General features: G+C 31.9%; 1 protein-coding gene across 1 annotated transcript in view; it reads right to left on the bottom strand.

Moving 5' to 3' along the window:
- The window catches only part of Appl (amyloid-beta-like protein), a 93,754-nt gene extending 71,218 nt beyond the window's left edge, over positions 1-22,536 (bottom strand). The window contains exon 1 of the mRNA XM_015508445.2: positions 21,995-22,536. Within this exon, the coding sequence (XP_015363931.2) occupies positions 21,995-22,057 (63 nt within the window). The 5' untranslated portion in view covers positions 22,058-22,536. The remainder of the gene's footprint in view (positions 1-21,994) is intronic.
- Between the last annotated feature and the right edge of the window lie 1,489 nt (positions 22,537-24,025).

The raw sequence follows: 24,025 nt of genomic DNA, 5'->3' as shown, positions 1-24,025 counted from the left end.
ATCAGATAACTATAGCGTTCAACACTTCAAAAGCTTTGTAAACCATTCAGCTTTGACAACACGTATATCATTTCACGCTCTCTCACACCGCACACGCGCGCTCGCACATACACACACACATTCTAATACTATATATGCGTTAGGGGATTTTCGGTCATCTTATACGACTACGCCACATTCCACGCAGCAGCACTGTACTTATATTATTATCAACGTGTCTTTTAACCCGCCCGACAAATATTCCGTGCGTTTTAAACATTCCAAAACGGCACTCTCACGTTATTTCCATGAATAACCAGGGAAATGGTTGTGCGCGACCCTACCACACCTTACATTTACCAGCCGTGTATATATATATATATATATTATATAATATTATACCGAGTAGAAAATGTAATATTATAAAATGTGTCATTAAGTCATCCGTTTTTCGTTCAAACATTATATATGATTCAATACATTGAAATAGATGTATAAGTATATAACTACCTACCTATGTAGGTGATATATTATATTTTAGTACTTAATATTATAATGACTGAATATTATTATTTTATTTTATTATTACTCTGTTGTTCGTGTGTTAGACGAACCTAACCTGACTTAACTTACTCGTTTCACACTTTATTTTATCATTCAAATATTTATCTAAAAATTATGTTTAAATGGAATATATATATATTATTAATATACCAACTGATTTCATGTGCATATACATAATATTATGCACAATAATTAATATAATATACATAAAAAATGTAGGTAGGTATATATAATATAGCACCTGCAGTTATATTATATTATTATACTATACATTTTAAATTATTTTTAGTATACCTACCTATAACTTGTATATTACAGGCTTTTATCAATATTTGTTACAAGATATGACATTGTATTAACGAACGGAATAGATAAAATGATTTATGCAAAAGTCTTTAAGAAAAAATTGCAAGTTGCCATTAATAAAATACAAAATGTATTGTACAATTTTTTTTTAAATTTTGTATCGAAAATAAAAATTTCTGAGAAAATGAAAATTACAGAAAATTTATTTTGTCTTGCAAATAAAATGTACCATAACAAACTCATTATTAGTTAAATGTGTATTTTTTATCAATTATTTGATATTTATTTTGTATTTATTTGCATATTAAAGTGAGTAAAATTGTTGATAAATATGTAGTGCTTTTGTAAACATCTAATAGGTTTTTTATAAGCTAATACGAATTTACGAATTCGGTAAACCGATTTACTTTTAAATTAATTTAAGTTATTCAAAATAAAATACAAGAAGTTAATATTTAAATTTCTACCATGTATCTACATTTTAGAAAAATATTTACTTTCAAAAATCTAAAGGTAAATTGTATACCAATTATGTATTTAATACACGAGGTCGAAATCACAAAAAAAGAAATAGAAGTTTCACCGAGGATAAATATACGTGAATATTTTTATATACAAATTGTAGTAAAAATATTTACACGTATAGTTAAATATCTCTGTTTTTGATTTCACATAAATATGAGTGTGTCATTGGGCGTAAACGTAGGTAACAAAGGCAAGTGAACAATTATTTTATTTTATGCATACATTTGCATTTCGGAAATGCCATTTCCCCTCAAAGTGTGTTCAGTAAATATCAATATTATTTAAAGTATATTCAAACATTAAAATTCATTATTTCATATTAAATTCTAAAATAATTTAACATTTTTTTATAAACATAATATCAAATATACCTATTATTTTGTTTTTAAAATTCATCTGTTTGATGCTACATTTCTAGATATTATTCGTACTACGATTCGACTTGGCAGGAAGAAAATATATCAAGTTTTTAATCTTTTTTCTCAACTATTTTAGAAAAAAAAATATATTTTCTAGGAATGGACGTCTTTGGTACACTTCATGTAATTGTTCAAATGTGTGGTTGGATTTTGTTATTTTCAATGAGCATCTACGGTACATCTGACGGTCTGGACGTAAAGCCTTAAGAACTTGCGGAAATGTATGTGTCTCAGAGAATTGTCAACAAAAACATAATAAAACATAATAAAACATAATGCACACAACGCTAATACAATGTGGCAGTGCCACAGTAGGTGCGAAAAACTATACATACACATATATAAATATATAATTTAACGCGTATGACAATAATTATAATAATAGCTATAACATATAGGTACCTAGTTATATGTCATACTACATAATAATTAATAGCCACTGTGGTAGGTCGGTCGTAGGTATAAGTTCTGCTAAACATGTGAGTGTGGGTATTTGTATAATATATGTGTGTACACATTACCGGAAGGAGAGGAAACGCAATCAGCAGACCGATGACAGATGGATACTTGTATTCGGACTGGCTATTTATACGCGAGCGCGCGCGCGACAAGTCATTAGTTATCAGCGTGTTATTGTGTTAAAATCATCACACACTAGCGCTCACACACAATGCGAATGCCGAGGACGTGGAAGAAATCTTCATTACAGAGAAATATACAGAGGAATGACAATGGCCACGGGGTGGTTTAATTCGAGACGTCCGGCAGTGGCAGCATCACGTCGAGACGGAACAGATAAATAGAGGTAGAGAGAGAGAGAGTGTATATAAATATATATATAAATGTAGTATTTGTATAATATGCGCGATGATGACATAAAACAATGGTCCATTCGGTCTGTTTTAATTAAAACTATCTACAATAGCGGCGTCTACCGAAAGCCTTCTCACGTACTTTATTCCGCACAACGACTAAGCTTACCCCGCGCCCATCATACTATATGTATACGCAGCCACGTCATCTCTCACCCATCACACACGCATCTCCTATATATCCTACCCCTGCAACGAGAAATATGACCCTCTCTACATCCTCTACGACTATTTGTATTTTATAATGTACATATAATTATTGTTATTACTGATGTTATACAACTGCAGATAACGCAAGAATATGTTGCTTTATAAGTAATAACGAAATGTTTTATTTTCGCGTACGGTATAACTTAAATACGAATATTGAACGTTTTCCCAGCGTCCACAATCATATTAAACACAATATTATTATAACGTATATAGATACGAATTTAATAAAACAAGTCATCTGCATTAATCTGCCACCGAGCTTTTAACCGGATTTTGAATATAACAAGGACGGTGTTACTGAATCGGAAACTTGCACACAACGTATACGCACGCACACACATATATAATATATATATATTATATAAACTTATATACCTATAGACTAGTGTATTTATATATGTGAACGTGAAGCCAAGAGCGATTTTGCAAGGTTTTCGGACAATCAATCGAATTGCGTATAAATAATGATTCATCGAGCAACACCCGTTCGATACGGTTTTTTTTGAACGGACGAGGTATATATATATATATAAGCTTTTAACGCTGTTTCGCATCTTCTGTTCTTCAGAAATATGACATATATATATTGCATGATGTGGCTTTTTGTGTCATAGTTCTGAACTTCTGATCATCCGTATAATATTATCAGTGAATCAGATTCAGAATATAAAGGATTTAATATTGTTGAGCATATTATAATGAAATAACCGAAAGTTTCAGAAATAAAATTGTCACGGAATAAGGTAATGTCTAATATTATATAAGAAGAAGCAATAACTGATAATATTATGATCGAACGAATAAACCACGTGTGCGGCACAACACAAATTATATATAGGTATGGGTACAGCTTTTGCGTTTATAGGTACCACGAGACCTGCGGAATTGATCGGTGCGAATTGGAGCGTCTAAAATTCAGCAGACCATAAAAGGATTTGTCTATCGGTATATCGTGATGCGAGGGATGAAGAGCTGTATTGACAGAGTGAGGGAGGAAATTATAACCTATACGACATGTGAAAATAAGCGAAGGTTTCAAAGGTTAATGGTGCGTGCAAAACGTCCGTTCTTTCAGTAAAATAAGCAAAATACGGACCGTGCTGAAAATTCATCGTCAAACAATGCTGTGAAACAAAATTTTCAATAACTGATGTGTCAAATGCCTGTACAGCGTTAAAAACAAGTATTTAGGTAGGTAAGGAAAATCACACTCAAAAATGTATATTATGCCTACTATATAATATACATGTATATATTATATTTTCCAAGTTTCTATGCGTAATTTATGAGTCTACATTGGAATATAAAAAATAATAATAATTAATGGCACTATAGTCCTATTATATAATAGCCACACAAAGTTATTTATTTTTGTTAAACCCGACATAATATTTTACTAAAATGGTAATAATAATAAATCACTTGCATTAAAGTTGTCAAAATAAAATATAAATAATATAGTTAATCTGATAAAAATATAAAGTGTCTGAATATACCCAAAAATATTTACCAAACAATAGTGTTCGAAAATATAATTATAATTCAATAATCGATAATAATAAAATACACTAAAATTGTGTGCATAGGGAGATGTGGTGAGCACGTATTCAACAGCAGTACCTATTTATTGCTACAAGTAACCAAGGCAACAAAAGTCGTGATGGTCTGACAGACTTATAAGGCATCAAAAATTTGATACGTACGATAAAAAAATATTATATAGAAAGTATAGAAGTCCTAAATTTATGACAGCTAGTGGTTGGCGATTGCATGTTCGAGCGATTTCATTTTTAAACGACAAAAAATGGAAAAAAAATCAAATCCATTGCGTTTTTATTATTTTTGTAGTTTAAGACCTGGTCAACTGCAGAGTGTATTTGTGTGTTTCGATACATAATATAAAAATATATATAACGAAAACTGGGGGTCAAAAAGTAGGATTAACCTCAGGAAATTGCAAAGCCACGTTCTGAGATCTCACTGCTTCAGTGCGTAAATGCATTAAGCAATCAGAAGTGTAGGTATATATGTTCGGATTAGATTTATTTAACGTCCACAGTCCATTACACTTCTAGGTTGGTAGGTATCTATCTAATTTTGCGTTGGTGAAGTAAATGAAATGGCCATTGTTTTACATATTTCGAGTTGACACAACCGTAACTATATTTCATTCAAATACTATTAGGATTTCGGACCAGAAGAGAATTAAGTTTAAATCGCACAATAATATTATAATAAAATATAAATAAATGGCGTTATAAAGTACAAAGAAACAAGAAATAACAAATAAAGAAAATAAAAAATGCAAAATAAGAATAATATAAATACATAAATATTAATTTAATAGTATATATAATATAATAATGGAATCCATAAATACGTTTATGTGAAAAAATCTCGATACATTTTTCTGTTTGACAAATTGGCTAAATCCGCATAACAGCGCACATGTGTTCTACGTATAAGACAACTGATAAATAATTAATTTTTTCCGTGAAAAAAAAACAATAAATTATTAGTTAGGTATTATAACAATACCGCTAAATTATTCAATTCGCTCCGTTAGACGACGAATATCACTCGCTTATTATAATATAGAGTGTAATTATTAACATATTATTATAATTTTATTATTGTATTATTATTATAATGGGTTATACGCATTCTATTGAATTGTAATACTTATAATAATAATAGTAAGTCGTCAAAGCAACAGTTACTTGCATAGAGGAGGTTGAACGAAAATTCGTGGTATTGTAATTTTTGTCTTTTTCAATTTATTCATCTCATCGTCATCGTGGCGGCGGTCGCTGTTCATTATAATAATAATAATATTATGTATGAAATCGGCGAACGCGTTTAACCGGGATTTTCTTTGATCGACCGGTGGTAGTGGCAGCGTTGAAGGAATCTCGATTGGTTAAATTTAATAAGGTATGACGGATCAAAGTAAACTAAAACCTGAGGGGTATTCGATTATTATTATTATTATTCACTGTATAAGTTGTCTTTAGACGATGTAGCTCTTCTCCGCTCACAAGAATAATATTCATCGTTTTACACGCTTACCTAGTAATGCAGCACATCGGTGTTGTATAATTAATTAATATACGATGTTGTGCGTGAAACTCAAAATCATCGCCAAAGTTATCCAAAATTTTTAAAATCGTTTTCCGACTATATTACATTATTATTATTATGTATCGATCGCAAATGAGAGTGAACATTATACGACCATTATCGGGTAAACGTTAATAAATATATAATTTTTTATCAGACAGTCGTCCGTCGATCATCCGTATCTACCAATCTGCGTGCATAAAACTCTCATAATTCATTACTCATTCTATTATAATATTAGGCGTGGATATATATTTTATAGTCTATACTTGATATATTGTTTATTTTATAATTTTAAGAAGTTTCTAGGCTTCACGATAAACACCTGCGTCAACTTCGCATCGTAAGAGATTTTATTTTTCATTTATTGTCGTGTTGAAGGCACTCGATGCACCTATAGTCATTCAATTTTTGTCATGTTATTACCTACGCGTTGTTTTCAAAACGTCATAATATAATAATATTTTATTATTATGATCGTCAAACAATTAGCAATATACAATGTTGATCCGGTTAGGCATAGAACTGCTATATTATGGTTATAAACGCGGTAGGTATAATGTCTTGTACACGATTTCAAATATAATTATTATGTTTGTTTAGTTTATGACAACTTCATATCACATTATAGGTAGATATTATAGATAATACAATATAATATGATGCATTATGATCATCGAATAATACACGGATTTAATGACAACTGATAATAACAATCGTATACATGGTTTATCACAATAGTTATAATCTTTTTGTCTTTCTTATTTATTGTAAATTAAAATGTTTCAGGACATTTATACGTGCTATTACAATTATTTGCTTAGTGTTATAAATTATAACCTTCTGATAATGTAAACATATATTGTGGTAAAACGTTTAATTCCACGCGATGACTGCGGACTTCGGTATACTTTGAAACGCACTCTCTCTAGAAGTGACCTATTTTCGTACCGGCAGCGTTGGTACCCAGAGATTGGATCCGTTTGTCTTCCACTATTGTACCTATATATAATAATTACTATCGTAGATAGATATACTACTCAATTTACACAAATGTTACTTTGTTGTTAATTAAATAGGTTTATTATTTAAATAAAAAAACAACAGAAAACTCGATGTGAATACTCTTCCACCCAATAAACTAAGGTGCAACATTGTGTTAAATATAGTACGGAAAATGAATTAAAAATATGAACTATTTAGGCAAATAATAAAATGTGTATCATTCTTTTATGGTCGTTATGACGACTACGACAACCTACACATACATGACATGATTGTATTTATTTTATAGTACAAACATTTTTTAACGGCAATAAATCGAACAGTATGTTTGCTTAAAATTATAGATAATATAATGGTTGTTTAGAAAAAAAAACGTGTTATTTGACAAGAACATTTCAATTGGTGTAGTTTTTGTAATATGTACTCAAGTGATATACAGTCAAATAATCTAAAGAATTTTTTTTATTGCTCTCTACTACCACAGGTAAATGGTAAATGGTGACGTATATATTATTATTAAATATCCTTTATAGGTAGTTATAAATATTCTAGACTTGTATTTTTTTCTCCTTGAAGTTCATTATTATATTAATAAAAAAAGTGATTGAAAGATAATTTGTTTAATTTATTTTATTAGTTATTAGTTATTACACACGTAATGTGAAAATGTAAAGGTGTATAATTAATATTTTTTCATCGCGTCCGCTATGTATACGTGAATAAAAATTAATCAAATTATAAAAATATTATAATTTATATTTGTTTGAGTATACATATTTCATCATATAAAATAAATATTTGTGTTTTCTAAATAATATTTCGATCATTGATCTACTACCTAACTAGTTTGTATGTCATAATAAATATATGCCTCTTTTGAATTATTTTGTTTTTGATTCAATTTTGTTTTAAGTTGGTTTTTACTAAGAATATGTACATAATATAAAGAACATTCATAAAAGCGATTTAATGATGATTAATAATATTAATTGATGTACCATCAATAACTGTCAATATGAATGTATCAAATGAAACATTTCTGTGCTCGAATTTGTGATTCCGATATTATTTTCACAATTTTTTGTTTGGTGTACAAATGTATACAATACTAGGTAAAAAAGATATTAATAATCGTGTCTGCACGCTTTCATAATAATATACAAGTGTGATGTATGCGCATAAAAAATGCAATTCATATATATATATATATATATTTTTTTTTGTATGTGTTGTATTATCCATCAAAGTAGCTGGTATTCAACGTAAAATCCCACATATATGAAGCACGGGTAGTGCTCAGTGACCATGGTGTATGAAATTTTAACGAGACGACGGGCTTAAACTCAAAGTTCCAAATCGAGATTTAGTAGGTACATACTTTGTCTCTTCCACTAGCTTTCCTCGATTATTCTGTGTCTGTCACTCACTCTCTCTGTCTCTCGTCTATATATGTCTCTCCTCTGCGCAAGGTAAGTTTAGACGCGTTCGCTGTACATTATTATACCTATTCGTTGTTGCCTAGTAGTTCGTGTTAGTTTTTCTGAAATTCCGAGCGTACCTAGTAAATGTTTGCTACTCTGCTGTTTAACCGCACGTAATAATTTACTGCCGCCTCCTGTTTTGTACAGACTTTTGATTAAAGTACACGAGGCCCCTGAATAGGACACCGGGGAATACCCGTAGGTATCCGCTTGTCGGATCGCGATATAAAGTTATCACGAAGTAGTCACCCAAACAATATAATGATAATACTCAGAATAATAATAATAATATCATATGTTGCCCCGGCTGATATATATATATATATTACATGGCATATTACATCCTTCACGCCCGACGAGAAGACCGTCGAGTTGCACACGATTTAATTTTGACGCACTGGAGATAAAACTATTTTATATTATTTTCATCATTATATTACTGGTAATTCATGATGAATGTTCACCAACATGTTAAGCCCTTCAATTATATATTAATATATTATACAATATACTTTATACGTTTATTCAAATCCTGACTTCGGAATATAATATAATAATTAAATATAATAAGTTTTTATGGCCAAAGATCACTCAACGGTGTAATAAATGGTATAAAAAATCTAAGGAATTGAAAATATGGGCTTTAAGTATATGTATATTTAAAAATGTCAAAAATTAGAATTTTAACAAACCTAGCATTAAATGTCGTGAAAATCAGCGAATTTTGGCGATAAATTTTCGGTAATTTGTATATTACCATCGGACAGCTTTTTACTAACTATATCTATAATACTCGATAAAAATATTATGCCTAAAATAACGAAATAAATGTGTTATTACAAATATTATACATTGCTATCGAAAAGCCAACAACACTAAGAAAAATCAGTATATACATAAGCTAATTTTTTAGTTCCTATTATTAATGCAATATTTAGTATTTGATAAAATGTTAAATATAGACTATAAACAATATTATATGATGGTTATTATAAAGTATATAGGTACATAGTATTATAGTACGTCATACATTTTCATTCATGATGGTGTGCCATTTTTACAGATTAACCTATATTGTTATGATAATAATTAAAAATCACATTAAAGTGTTCAAATAACGAAGGTCACATATTGCACCTTATCAGTTTAATATTGCTCATAGCAGCGATGTTTACCTATCGTAAAAGACTATCACATTAATATAATAAGTAGGTGCCTAATATTATACTGTTGATTTAAAATGATTAAAGCCCGTATTAATGACAAAAGTACTGCATTGTAATCCTCGGGTATATTCTAAGGTCGTATTAAAACATACGGTGTTGTGAATTAATATAATTGGGTTTAGCAGCAACGACGAGCTGTTTCGACAATTTAATCAACTTTTGAATTACATAAACGAATAATAATAATAATAAAAACCCCGGGGAAACACATAGAATATACGCGATGTAATAATCTGATTAGACTAATCCCCGAACAATGTAAAAAAAAGAGTCGAAGGACTCAAAGGTAAACCGAAAAAGCGAAAACGAACATGAAAAATAAGTCCCCGATTATAGCGGCTACTACCGTTCTCGTGTGTAGACAAAGCGCCATTGATGATGATCCCCCGAGATAAATGTTAGTGTGTGGACTAGCAGCTTTATATGCGTACGTATTTGGCTTTTGACATTATATCATATTATAATATCATTATAACGAACGTATAATAATGTGATATTTCATAACTGGGCAAAACCTGTAGCAGCTCGACTTATAATAGTAATAATATTTAATACGTAAAATATAATATATTTTAATATAAATACGCGGATGGTGGAAAACCGTGAATGACATTTATATGCCACGTATCACAATACCTACATATATACTCAATGCAGCGTAGTTGAGTATTATATTCACAATACAGAAATCTATATTATTATATCATTGATGCATAATATTATGATAATATCGAATGTACGATTAAAAATTATGCTCGTAAAATGAATGCAACGACGCGATAATACTCGATAGCTGTTGGAATGAAAAATGCTATTATTTTAATATAATATATTGTTCATAACATAATAATATCAAAACGTCCTGCAAAGAGCACGCGGCATTTGACGAACCTATTCATTCCGTATCTACGCGCATAAAGGGAGCAGACCTCGACAGGAGACTATTATTTTACTATTATTCAGTATTATTATTAATTATTTTTGTTTCGTTTCTCATATTTTTATACTGAAAAATATCATTATCCGACAAACAACGAGAATTCACGAATTCATGCTACGCAATAGATATTATTATAATAACAATGATAATAAGCGCTTTCAGAAATTAAATTTTTATCTTTAAAATATAGTATATTGTAAAATGTTGACATCCGATTGCTTTTATATTATATCAGTTGTAATTATATCGTAATATTTCCATTCAAATATGAAAACTTTACAAACTAAAACTCCTAACCAAATAGACTTCAGTTTCTATTGTATAGTATGACATATTTATAGGCATAAAGATTAATAAGAACTGAATAATTGCCGAATCATAACAGATTTTTGAGTGTAAAAACAATTTATGAATTAAACTCACTACAATGACATTTTATACGGTTTTTTTTTAGCAAATAAACAGACGATGATGAAATAAATGTGATATGTAAAGATACAAACCCTCTATAATCATTGTCGAAATATTATTGTTTATGTTGACTTTAAACTTTAAAGTTTAGAAACGCTAAACACAATATTTTTTCATAATTTACGTATCAATTGTAATTTATTTCTCCAAATCGAATGTTATAAGTTTGTACACATATTATAGGTAAGAATTATTAAACAAACTTTCAACCTATTCGACATTAGCTGTTATTAATTAATTTTATTAAATTTCAAGAAAACTGCAAAAATAATACATTATATCTAGTTACACATGAAAATAAAATAAATTAATTATAACATGTCTCTGTGAATTAAATTTTCCCTAATATAGTAATGTGTTCGGGTTACATTCAGTGGTTGAAAATAATGTTATTAAAATCTGAAGATTGTAGGTGAGTTTTGACTTTGGTGTATTATTGAGATAAAAACCAACGCGATGAAAAACAACCTAATAGTATGCTGTCTCAACCTATATGTGTGGTGGGTGTACAGAACCGTAAGAAATTACATACATATTAAGTAACCATGTTTATGATGGTAATTTAATATTTATATATTATTATATTATACATAATATAATACCTGTGTAGTTATAGATTATTATTCTCATTTATAATCATCTTTTGTGTACTTTTATAACATAATATAATATATATATTAAGTACCCTCGAAAACTATCGGAAAATATATTATGAACGAGAATAAACTATGTGTAGTTAACAGGGTCGAACGACATGCTACCGAGCGGTAAGTTTGTTCAGAAAACAGTAATTAAGAAAAATGTACGAGCGTGTTGTTTACATCCCGACAACCAACTCTGCAGAAGAAAAATAACACCTATCTATTTTGGCTGTAAAAATCGATCCAACAACGATATTGTCGTAAAATACACGCTATCTTAGTAACAGCAGCATTACACAATCATATTAATAGATATTGTAGAATCTCTTCTTTTTTCTCCATATAATAAATAAAGTAATATTCATTTAATATTTATTCTAAGTAATATAATAACAACATAGTAATGCATAAATAGAAACGATGAACTGTAACGAAAGTACCTAATACATAGGAAATATATTATAACGTTAATTGATAAGGCATTTGTCGGAACGAGTGAGAGGTACTAGAAAGTGCTACCCCAATATATTGCACTCATCACAATATGCTTACAACATAATTAAAAAATACGTTAACTCATGCGAGCCTTTGGTTCATGATGTTTAGCGATATTTACCTATATTAACTATAAGTACCGAAAGTATCCGTTATGTTTTTTCATTAAATCTTCTAAAAAATCGTCCTTCAAGTTTAAACGGAAAGATCCGGCTTGTTGTTATTTTTTGAACTAATCTAAAGTAAAAAGTGATGAGTACAACGGGAAACCACCTCAGATAGATACTACCGAACCAGAGCTTATCTGTCGCCATATTTTATATCGATATTGTCTTTATATTATTATGCGTGGCCAATAATTATAATAAAAATATTACCATATATTATGTTTAAAATATATTCTTTCAATATGATTTTCAGCTGTCGATCTGCCTATGCGTTGTATATAGTGTCACGAGGATATTATACAATAACATACTATCAGGTATATATATATATATAAAGGCTACGTAGAAAATGCATATATATAGACACACCTATATAGGTACACCTTAGGCTTATAACTATATAAGTCATAAGTGTATAGAAACTATACACATAATAGTATAATATACTATACGTCGTTCTTCTCGTCGCCTGGGTAAGTCGCGTGCGCGTGCGGAAGCCACTGAAAGTCGAATCTAATTTGTGTGTTACACACGAACGTGGAAACGTGACTCTGCCCGTATTGCCACCGCCCAGTCCCGTACAATTCCAGTCTTTGCAGTTGGTATCTATATGTATATACATTATACACACGGCAGGCGTATCGTATCGTCGTATTATACAAAATATACATAATACATATTATATGTATAATATATACATATATATGTATTATATATATATATAATACATATATACGATTTCCGACGTGGAAATTAAACTTCGCTCATCTCTTTACCGGCGGTGAACGATTCAAAAAAAAAAATCGTATTCATTGTGCGTGTATATGTGTGTTGTTGTAGAAGGGAAACCAAACAAAAAAAAAAGTATAAAAATAACCGAAATAAAACAATAGGGAAAAAAATAGTGCGCACACATACACAGGAAATGGGTGCTGGAAATCAATAAATGGACTACCGCCGGTGAGCGTATACACTTCCCGACGTATATATAATACTGCAGCTATACACCGCCTCCACCGCCATGGTTGTGTGCGCGTCCGGCGAATGTGTACAGAAATCCACTAGTGTGTGTGTGTGTGTGAGTGTGCGTGTGTGTGCTTGTCTGTGTACAATATGTATATAATCATGTAATAGTACATATATATATATATTAATTATTGTTGTGTGTTTCATTAACTAGTTCTTTCCCCCCACCACCCTCTGCAAACAGGTTGAACCTACAGCGCGATCACTGTCCACTGACCACATAAACTTTGCCGGACGAGGGTTCGTAGTCCTCAGGTCCGTCCTTATAATATTGCACAACGTTGGTGGGCTACAATAATACAGTGGGTAAGCTGTAGTGCTGTACATATAATATATATTATATTGTATAAGTTAGGTTAAAGTAGTTAGCCCAGAGGTAGGAGTACCCAAGTACTCGTGAAGATGACGCGCGGTTTTGACGCCTAGCCAACGCGTCCATGCAGTGTGCGTTCGTTCGACTACCGGTATTTACGTTATAATATAATATAATTATTAAATTGTATGTATAACAACTGTTGTAACAGAAATCATCCAAACAATAATATACGTGATAATTATGATTGCAATATTCTTGTTTATTTTTCTTTGTATATTTATCTAGTATTATATCCTTCCATATAGTTATCCGTTCTTCCAAAGTTGAACGTTTACAACGTTACCATTCGCTATCAATCACATCTTCCCAGCTATTCCAAGTGGTATTTCCTCTAGTGCTTTCCATATTTCGTCACCACTTGATCCTATTTACTCCTCTTTTCAAAACGTATTCAGGCAAATGGATTGAGGATACACATACATATTACTCGTATGTCCTTCATCAACGATCAACACTAGCCATTGGTTATACGGTCTTGTAGCTCTTTATCGAATTATTTTCATCAACAGTCCGTGTCTAGATTAGATATCGATACACAATTTCTACTCAACGCTTTGTCTTTGTAGTATGTATTCACTTTCATTTATCTACTATTCCACACTAAACTTCAAGAAATCAAATCAAATATCAATAATTGAAATTATTCTTTCTTGAGCTGTTCATAAAGTTTGAATCAAATTACAACACAACTTAGATTTGATCACTCTAAAGTTTTGTGAATTTTATAAATAGCCCGATAGGACGACTCGATGTGCACCTGTGCGAAGTTTACGTGACAATCAAACATATGTTCATTGACTGCCGTCAATGCTCAGGACAGAGATCATTGAAAGTTCTTCAAATCATTAGCCGAATCGTTCAATCCGGACCCCTGCACCGACTCTATATTTCTTGTAGATATCATTAAGTTTGTTGTTGTTATCCGTCGTTCGTTTATTAATGATGTCTCTTTAAGATAAACGTAAATAATTATTATAGGTAATCGTTTTAAAGTAAATTGTTATAATAAATATACCTAGTTATTACCTTACGCGTTTGAAATGTCACCGTAAAAAAAATCGATTATAAAATTATTATTTTACGTATATACTCTTGCGAGACTCGCAGGCGGTAATTCGATAATTTTAACGGCTTTTTCCTTCTTTTTTTTTCAAAACTACTTTATACTTTAAAATATTTTTAAATTGATTATGTAATGTCACTAATGGATTGTAAGTGCTTAAAATCAAAAGTTGTTATTCATGTTGATCTTTTGTTAAAACGTACAATGTAAGGTCGATAAAATAATACTCTTCGAGACGTTGAATGATAGCGATGTAGATTTAAATGTCATCTATTGAAAAATCTAAATAATATGAGTAAAAACTGAATAACAATATTATTTTTGTTATTGCTGTTGGTTTAATGGTTAGCAGGCTTACAATTTAATAGATTGTTTATATGAAATGTATAATACTATAAAATCGAATTTTCCTCATAAATTGTTTTTATGTAAATTTTAATTTCAAAAACACAAACGCTTAGGTTAAATTTTTAAAATAATTATAGTATTGTTTCAAAAATGCGTCGATTTTAATACAGTTGCATGAAGAAAAATAAAATACAATACCTATAGGTATAAATCTACAAAAAAACCATTAAATAAATAGTTATTTAAATTTAGAATATTATAAAACTTAACTATAATGTATTTTTGCTTGTTTTCTTAAAAATTGTTTATACAAATTTTAAATTATTTATATATTTTGGACACATCAAAACTCGAATGGTATATATTTTTAATTTTGAGTTAATTTTTATGTGATTATATTAATTTTTATTACCTATATTGTTAAAAATTGTTTTAAAATCACGTTTAGGAGCAGTATAAAGGTTTTTGTATCAAATTTTATCGATATAATTAGAACACATGTATGTAAATGTATTCATGTAATCTAATCAATAATGAATGACGAAGCATACTTGGACCTAATTTACAGCAAAATGAGTTTTATTTGTGTTTATGTTGTATGTTTTAGAGAAAATTACTATAAATCATTTGAAATCAATTGAAATCAATTCTACAATCGACTTCATAAGTCTATTACAGTTTCTAAAATTGGACTAAAATAAACAGACTGCGCTGAAGTACGAGTAATATAGGTAGGTATACTTGAATAAAATATAGTGTTATACTGAACATATTATACTAAAAAAATAAGTTTTAATTTACAAGAATTTAAATTAAGTATATATTTTAGTTCATTCGGTAAACACGCATAATTTTTGTGTAAATAAGTAAATATTATGTAAAATACACATGTTATGTAAATATTGCTTTATTTGACGTAAATATTACCATGGTGTCGTAGGTGTTGCGGTAGTTCAGTGGACGCGATAAAATAACAAAATAGGAATATTCTGCTTATTAGTCTTTTATGAAGACAAACAATGAAATATGTTTATTAATATTAAGTACTAAAAAATACGTTGATAGCAACGGTCCAAAAAGCTAAATTGAAAAAATATCAGACTTTATAGACTGGAAGGATGAAACAAAGCTAGTCTAAGCTTATTAAGTAATAAACAACCGATTATTTAAGGCAGCTTTGTAATTTATAATATATTTTATAGTTTTTTCAACGTACAAATTAAAAATAACACCTATTATAGTAAAACAATGAATTTATGAAGATAAAAAATAGGCTTACAATGTTACGTTGATAAACGATTAGAAAGACGAAATAGATTTACACTTCAGGAAATGTAAATCAAAATTTAATTTCCAGAAAACATGATTGACAAAGTCATTTTGGATCCTTTCCAATTCCAGTTTAGACAACGGAGATGTGGTTTAATTTCTATGACGTAATCAAAAAGCTAAGAGCTACTTTGAACAACCTCAAACAAATAACCACCAATACAAACGACAGAGAAGGTATTATCGGGGGACAAAGACTTATATAATAAATCCTGGTTCCTGGATGTTGATAAGCAAAGCATCAAATCAATACAAAAATAAAATCGTAATGATTTATACATACTAACTGTACGGATACTGAATGCAAGTACGTATCAATGTAGCTATAGATAACAAAAAGTTGTAAATTTATGAATTTTTAGTTTTAGTCTTAAAGTGCCTACATACTTTATTATAATGTGTGATAAATATTTTATTGCTCAATATGAACCATCGCTTAATGCTATTGTTTGGTAAGACATTGATATGGTTGAAAATATTCGAACCTTGAACATTAAATCATCTTCAAAACTTTTATGCATAAATTAAATCAGTATAATAGATAATGATGTAATATAATTTAGCAATGAAAGATCAGGATCGTTTGACGACAGCTGCCGATTAAACTACAATCAAATTGTCGTAAATTCGATAATTGAACTTGGTAAGAAAAAAAACCTCTCGGATTTCTACACCAGTAGCTATGAACACGATAATTGCACTGTGTTCACGTTATCGAGAACAGAATGACACTTTATTACTATAATAATATAATGTAATAAAAAGGTACAATATCCATATTATTATCTTAACATAAATAAGTACACGTTCATTATTGAATAGATTTTTCTATCTTTTTTTTTATCTGCAAACACCATTATCAAAGAACCAAAGCTAATTCAAACGATTTTATAACAAGCTAATAAAATAATCTAGAAGACCTATGCAAACAGTTTGAATGCTATTTATGTTATATTACGGATTTTAGGCTAGTTGATTTATATTTTATTGTAATATAACTCTGTAAATGTGTTAGTAAAATATTATCGGACATTTGTTAATATGTTTTGCTGAGCACAACTCATTGCTTTATATTTTAAAGAGAAAATCTGCATACAGGTAAAATGTCTCCACACAATTTGGAAGTAGGATAAAGCCAAGGTAACCAATAATATCATAAATACGATTAGATGAATAGATATACCAGGGACTAAAGATTTACACTAACTACCGAACAAAACAAAGTTGTAATGTTGCTGATTTTTTATAAAGATAAAGTTTGGTCTTGTTATAAAATTGAAAAAAGTTGGAAAACGAAAAAAATACGAATGAAATAGTAAATTGCTTGACGATAAAACGGTATATCATCTATGTAGGCACTTAAATATGTATATACATTAAACTAAATATAGTATACGGTAGATGATGATAGTATATAGGCGCTAACATAACATTATAGGTATATGTGTGTAAGTAGATATAAATTAATAAATTACTAACCTGTACAAACAGTTGAAAGGAGATATTTATTTAACTAATGTCTATTTTATCTATAGCTGGTAAAAACCTTACGTCTATTAATAAATTAACTCCTCTAAAAAATTTCAATCCACATCTAAACGGGGGTCAAGTATAGATACCTACCTATATATGTGATAGGAAAATATATCATAATAATAATGATTGTGATCAATGTAGCTCGACATTGCAACACAATATGTTAAATTATAATATAAGTTTTACTACCAATAAACTATTATAAAACTATTATTGAAACTAAATAAATAAACGATATGATTAAAAAGCTGCTAATGCATAAAAAAAAGGCAGTCGGAAATACTAAATAGCGAGCACTTAAAGAAAACTATTAATGTGTATTTATTTGTTGTTTTATAATTTTTACATTGAATGTCAAACCTGTTATTTTAGTAATTTGTACACTATATGAATTATTATGTTAATCATATTATTGTATAATTCAAGCTTTGGTATGGACCAGATGGGTCCCTAAACAGTTATGGTTAAATAATGTATTATGTCATTTTGGTGTCTGTGTGATGGGGTAAAAGGCTTGTGGAAAAATAAGAAAACCAAAGGAAAGAAAAATAGGGAGCCGAGAGAGAGAGAGAGAGAGAGAGAGAGAGAGAGAGAGAGAGAGAGAGAGAGAGAGAGAGAGAGAGTTAGAAAGAGAGAGAGAGAGAGTGAGTGTGAGAGAGAGAGTATGTGAGAAGTTGAGAAAAAATGGAAAGAATGAAGAAAGCGTAGAGAATAAAAAAAACCGTCGTCGAGACTCTCTGTAATTACCCTGTGGTTGCCGTCCACGCGCGTAAAGACGTTAGGCACCGCCCCTCCCCAGCGCTTACTCACTGTGAGATAAGGGGTGTTACAGGGGTGTTCGGTGGGTGATGTTTGGAGCGAGCGGTGCTTACCGTGGCAACGTCGGGAAATATTGATTGTCCCGCGCGCCCTCCGCTGGCACATGTAGAAAACAACCCCCGCCCGTCAGGCTATTGCCGCCACCGCCGACAGTGTTTTGCCGCCGGGTGAAATTTAATAATCGAGCCCCTCAGGTTACGACGACGACGGAAAAGGGACGCTGTCGTCGTGGAGCGGGCAATGCGTCGAATTCTTCTTTTTTTGCATTAAACGGTTTATCTACCCCCGTTCATACACACATGACTGACGTACACACATGTACACATGACCATCTACCTAAAACAGCTATGATTTACCCCTCATCGTTAGCCGTCACCTGCAATGACCAACACTACTACCGCAGTCGAGGAAAAGTCAACCCTCCACACCAAAGTGTGCTCGCATACCTACGCCACGCCACCACCTCTGATAAATATATTATTATTGTTATTAGTCAAACACACGTGCTGGGCGTACCCACCAGATCCAACGCATTAGTAACGTTCTTAGATACCTCAGCCATATAGACAGTGTTTTCGAACGAGTTTGTTTACAAAAATTAATGTGATTATTCTTGATGGCATCTTCGCTTGAAGTTAATCGACAAAGCCAACGAACAAATACAATAATCGTGTACCATTTATAGCAAAGATAAGATAATATAAATATAAATTTATTCATTTAGATCGCTCAATTTCTTGTCTATTATACATGCGCTATAACATATTATTAAAGATTTATTCTATTAAAGCTTGGGAGTAGAAATCATCGATGTATCTATTATATACAATTTTATCAATACGGCCGAGTTTTTCCGTATAGTTTCGTATATTACTTCCCACACTATAGGTATTAGGTATGTGACATAAAGAAAACTATCGGTGTACTTGTATAGATGAGAATCGTTGAAGTAGTTTTTAGTGGCGCGAAAAATATTAATCCCGGCGGTGTCTCAATAAAGTTCCTTCTGTAAGTAATGAAGCGTTCTCTCGGGTACAGTTGAAACTCGAAGGAATTACATCGGGGAATTCTTAATCTCCGCTACATTCACCAACGAAAAAATAAATAAAAAGAAACGTCGTATAATAATGCTGTATAAGAGTTTGCATTCAATAGTTGATTACCTACATAGGGTCGCGCCAGCATATTTTTCTGTACTACTACATTTATGAGACAAAAATAAAATGAAAAACTTCATCTCCGTCGGAGTTTTTGCAGGGATGTTTGTAATTAATTTTGAAATACTCAGAAATCACAGTCATCTGGTGTGTCATCTGATATGAAAATCGACTATGTGCAGGGATGTAATGATGACAAATGTATTTGAAAGGAAAACTGGCATAATATCACGTAATAATGATAATGATATAATAATGACAAAAAAATATACACTAGAAAATTAAATTGCTGTTGACTACTCCACGATCAATTATGCATGTGATACACCATACATAAACAATTTTGAAGTATCAGTAAATATTTGTTGCGATAAGACCGGCAGGTGGATAGATAAATCTTCAATTTTATGTTATTATTTTGATGGCGAGAGCAGGATAACTATATAGTAAAAAAAAACTAATTCTTTACGCGTTTCAAAACGACAAATAACTCGTTGTTGTAGCTCAATTACCAACACGTGATTTTCCTGTATCCTAATTATTATTGCAGTTTGTTATTTTTAGGCTGGTCGTCTCACCGAGTTCCACGACGAGCAGGTGGAGAAAAAGAGCAAATGCTAACTAACCGGTTCTATGTGTAACATATTATTCACAACGTTCGTTTGACTTATATTAATACCATAAGCATTGTTGTACAGACAATACAGCGGTACCTGTATATAGCCTGTAAAAAATATACACTTGCTACGTTATTATATGTTGGATATGAAACATAGGTATTAGGTATTTCTGCGTAAGCGAAAACTCATTATTTTCGCCAAGTAAAACATTTTTAATGAGGGTGTATTTTGTCATCTACTTATTTAGATTTATGCAATGTAGTGGTAGTGCCGTTGTCGAAAAAATGAATTGCGATTGGCAGTTGATTATTTTTATTTTTATTCCAATCGCATGTACCTATATCATAAAATGAAAAACACGGTCCACGGTCGAATAATAATAATCATTATCATTACCGGCAGAGATGTCATCGTCGCGGTCGCATATCGGCTATTATACTACCATTATAATTGTGTTACGAGGGTCGTCTCGGTGGACCGCTTTATCTGGTGTTCGGGTCATCGAGAAAAAAAATACTATCCACACACGCTATTGACATAACTAACACACGAAACTTATACCTACTAATAACGGTTTGCCTGATTATTTTTTGTTCGTATAGAAAAAAATCACGTCGTACCTATTGTCATTATCCACTGCTAGTGCAGTTACCGAAATTTCAGTGATTTCAAATCAGGATTAAAAAAGGGGTTATTTCAAGAAACAAAAATGCTCTTTAAAAAAAAAATAAAGTTAGTCCTGCTTGTAACTTTTTGTTTCAATTTTAAGTGTAGGTGCCTCGATCAATTCAGATGTTTTTATGAATCATTACTTATGATACATATATACTTGTAAAAAAAAAGGAATAGTAAAGGATGATTTGTATGAATTGAATGTATAATTTTTATTATAATCCACGTATAATCCAAATTTAACATAACAATATTACAATTAATAATAGCAATATTATTATTAAAACACTTTTTAGGTAATTAAAACGATACTACCCATAAAATATCTATACTATTCAATCTACCAATAATTCAAACAATTTAAATACAGAACAAAAATGCACATGCCGAAAGTTAAGAAAATTCCTATGGTAAGAATTAAGCCGATCACACCAACTGGCCGTTTTTCAAATCAGACATGGCAAACGGTCACCTTGTCCAATGTGCTGCCCAAGCGGACAAATGACACCCCCAACAGACGTTTCCCACACATTCTATACATCGCACTGCAGTTCTCCATAATATATATTATCAGTTTATACTGTCCGTTAAAATATTAAAATCACCTGGTGATGGTGCACTTACCTTGAGCGTCAGGGCGTACAGAGGCGCGACCAACAGGGCTGCGCACAGGACGACGGCCCGCATGGTTGCAGTGGCGGCCGGTGTGGTTATAGCGCGCGTCCGAAAGCACTCGGGCGGACCGGACCCGGCGGGTGCGCTCGGCGGTTAGTTGGCGTAGAACGAGAGGAGCAAAAATAAAAACGAGCTGCAAGTGGAACCGGCCGATACGAAATCGATGCGAAACGTGGCGGCGGGCGGCGGATACGATGTTGTATAACGTTGCTTTGTAACTGTTCTCGAACCGAACGGCCGTTCGAATACTACTGACGGCGACGAGGTACGGTATTAAACCCACTACACCCGGTCTCTGCAGTCGGAGGTCGTGTAGTATGCGTGCGCACGCGTGCGCACTGGTGTCTGTGTGAGTGGGTACGTGTGCGTGTGCCGTAAACGACTGTTATACGTGTATATTATATATGTGTATAAACGTAAATAATATATATATATATATATATGCTGTGAGGCGGTGGACTAAATGCGCGAGCGCGCGGGGAACGACCGATGTGTCGCTGGCTCGTCGCAGGAATGTCGTGTACGACGCGACCGAGTGGGGCCCGGGACGAGTGGAGCGGCAGCGGCGGTGGAAGACATCGGTGCCGGTAGTAGAGGCGGCGGAGGTGGCGGTTCGCCGAGTGTGCGCAGGTGCGCAGCCGCCGCCGCCGTCCGGATCTAAAATGTATACGCGTTTTCACTCCGCGGCGACGGGGCAGAGCGCTCCGCCATCTGTCCGCAGCCGGATCTAACCGATCTGGTAGCCGCCGCCACCGCCACCGCGGGTCGAGATGTCGGATACGTCAACCGCCGTTTTTCAACGTTTTCAAGAAGACTTCCGTGATTTCGTTTTTCCCGCGGCCGAACGAACCAAAGACGATGCTCGATAATGATATATGTATGGGTATGTCTGCAGCAATTAATTGATGTTTTTATATTATCGTGTGTGTTGTAGTGATAAACTGAAAACAGTCGTCACTCAATATTAAAATGCTACCAAAGTACCTACAGGAGCAAATTAACTATCCTCTCCCTATCTCAAACGATATTTGTGCCTATGCCAAGATGGTGCGGATGATTCTCGGAAAGCGGATCATAAAATATATTGTCATCGGCCCGAAGGTGGTCTCGATCACAAATAATCCGTTCTCAAATAACAATATAATAGGGATTCGTGAACGGTGACCCAAAAATATTATTGGTTAAAAACTGAGATTAGTGGCCAAAATGTCGTCACTATTTTCGAATAAATTAGTTCTCACAATAAAAAAAAAGTTACAAAATGGTTCAATCGAGTATCTCACGGTATAGAGATGAACGCTGAGAAAACATCAGTGACGTTTTTTCATTGACTGATTGATGAAATATATCGTGGATAACCATTAATTGTCACGAGTATACCATAAACAATATGGTTAGCAATCGCCTCGCAAACTCGGCCATGTGCCAGACCTTACTATGATGGTTGGATCGAATAGGGTTAGAACCTCTCTGGATTTAATCAGTATCGGTGACAACTTTCCGAACGCGTCAATCCGGAAATTCCATCATAGGAAGGTCATTAATTAAACATTAAAATATTTTATATTTTATCACATAATTTACAATGAGATTTAAACTCGGCCTATTTCATACTGTTGTGGTCTCGTAATGAGTGAGTGAATAAGAATAACCATAGTAGATCATAATTATCTATTATTGATAAATTATGTACCTAGTGGACATACTATATTATACGTATATGACGTTTAATGTGTGTGCCTGGGATGAAATTCTGATCGCGAGTATGTATTTCATTCTTCAACCTGCTGCTTATACAAGTCCCTAATATTGTAATATTATAAATAATTTTGTCACGAAACAAAATATGGAGAGTAATAGGTATGTTATGCAGTTGTCTTGACTGTTGATCATTTTCTGACTGTTGGTTACGCATCGAGAGTGTAATGTCAAGATAGGATACACTAAGTCATCCATATTCATAACAGGTTCCTTATACGA

Source organism: Diuraphis noxia, unplaced genomic scaffold (genome assembly GCF_037042655.1).
Source record: "Diuraphis noxia isolate RWA-SAM2 unplaced genomic scaffold, SU_Dnox_SAM2 contig0002, whole genome shotgun sequence".
In the NCBI taxonomy this organism is placed as follows: Eukaryota; Metazoa; Arthropoda; class Insecta; order Hemiptera; family Aphididae; genus Diuraphis; species Diuraphis noxia.
Note: the sequence above shows the minus strand (reverse complement) of the source record. Positions and strands in the feature narration are given on the sequence as shown.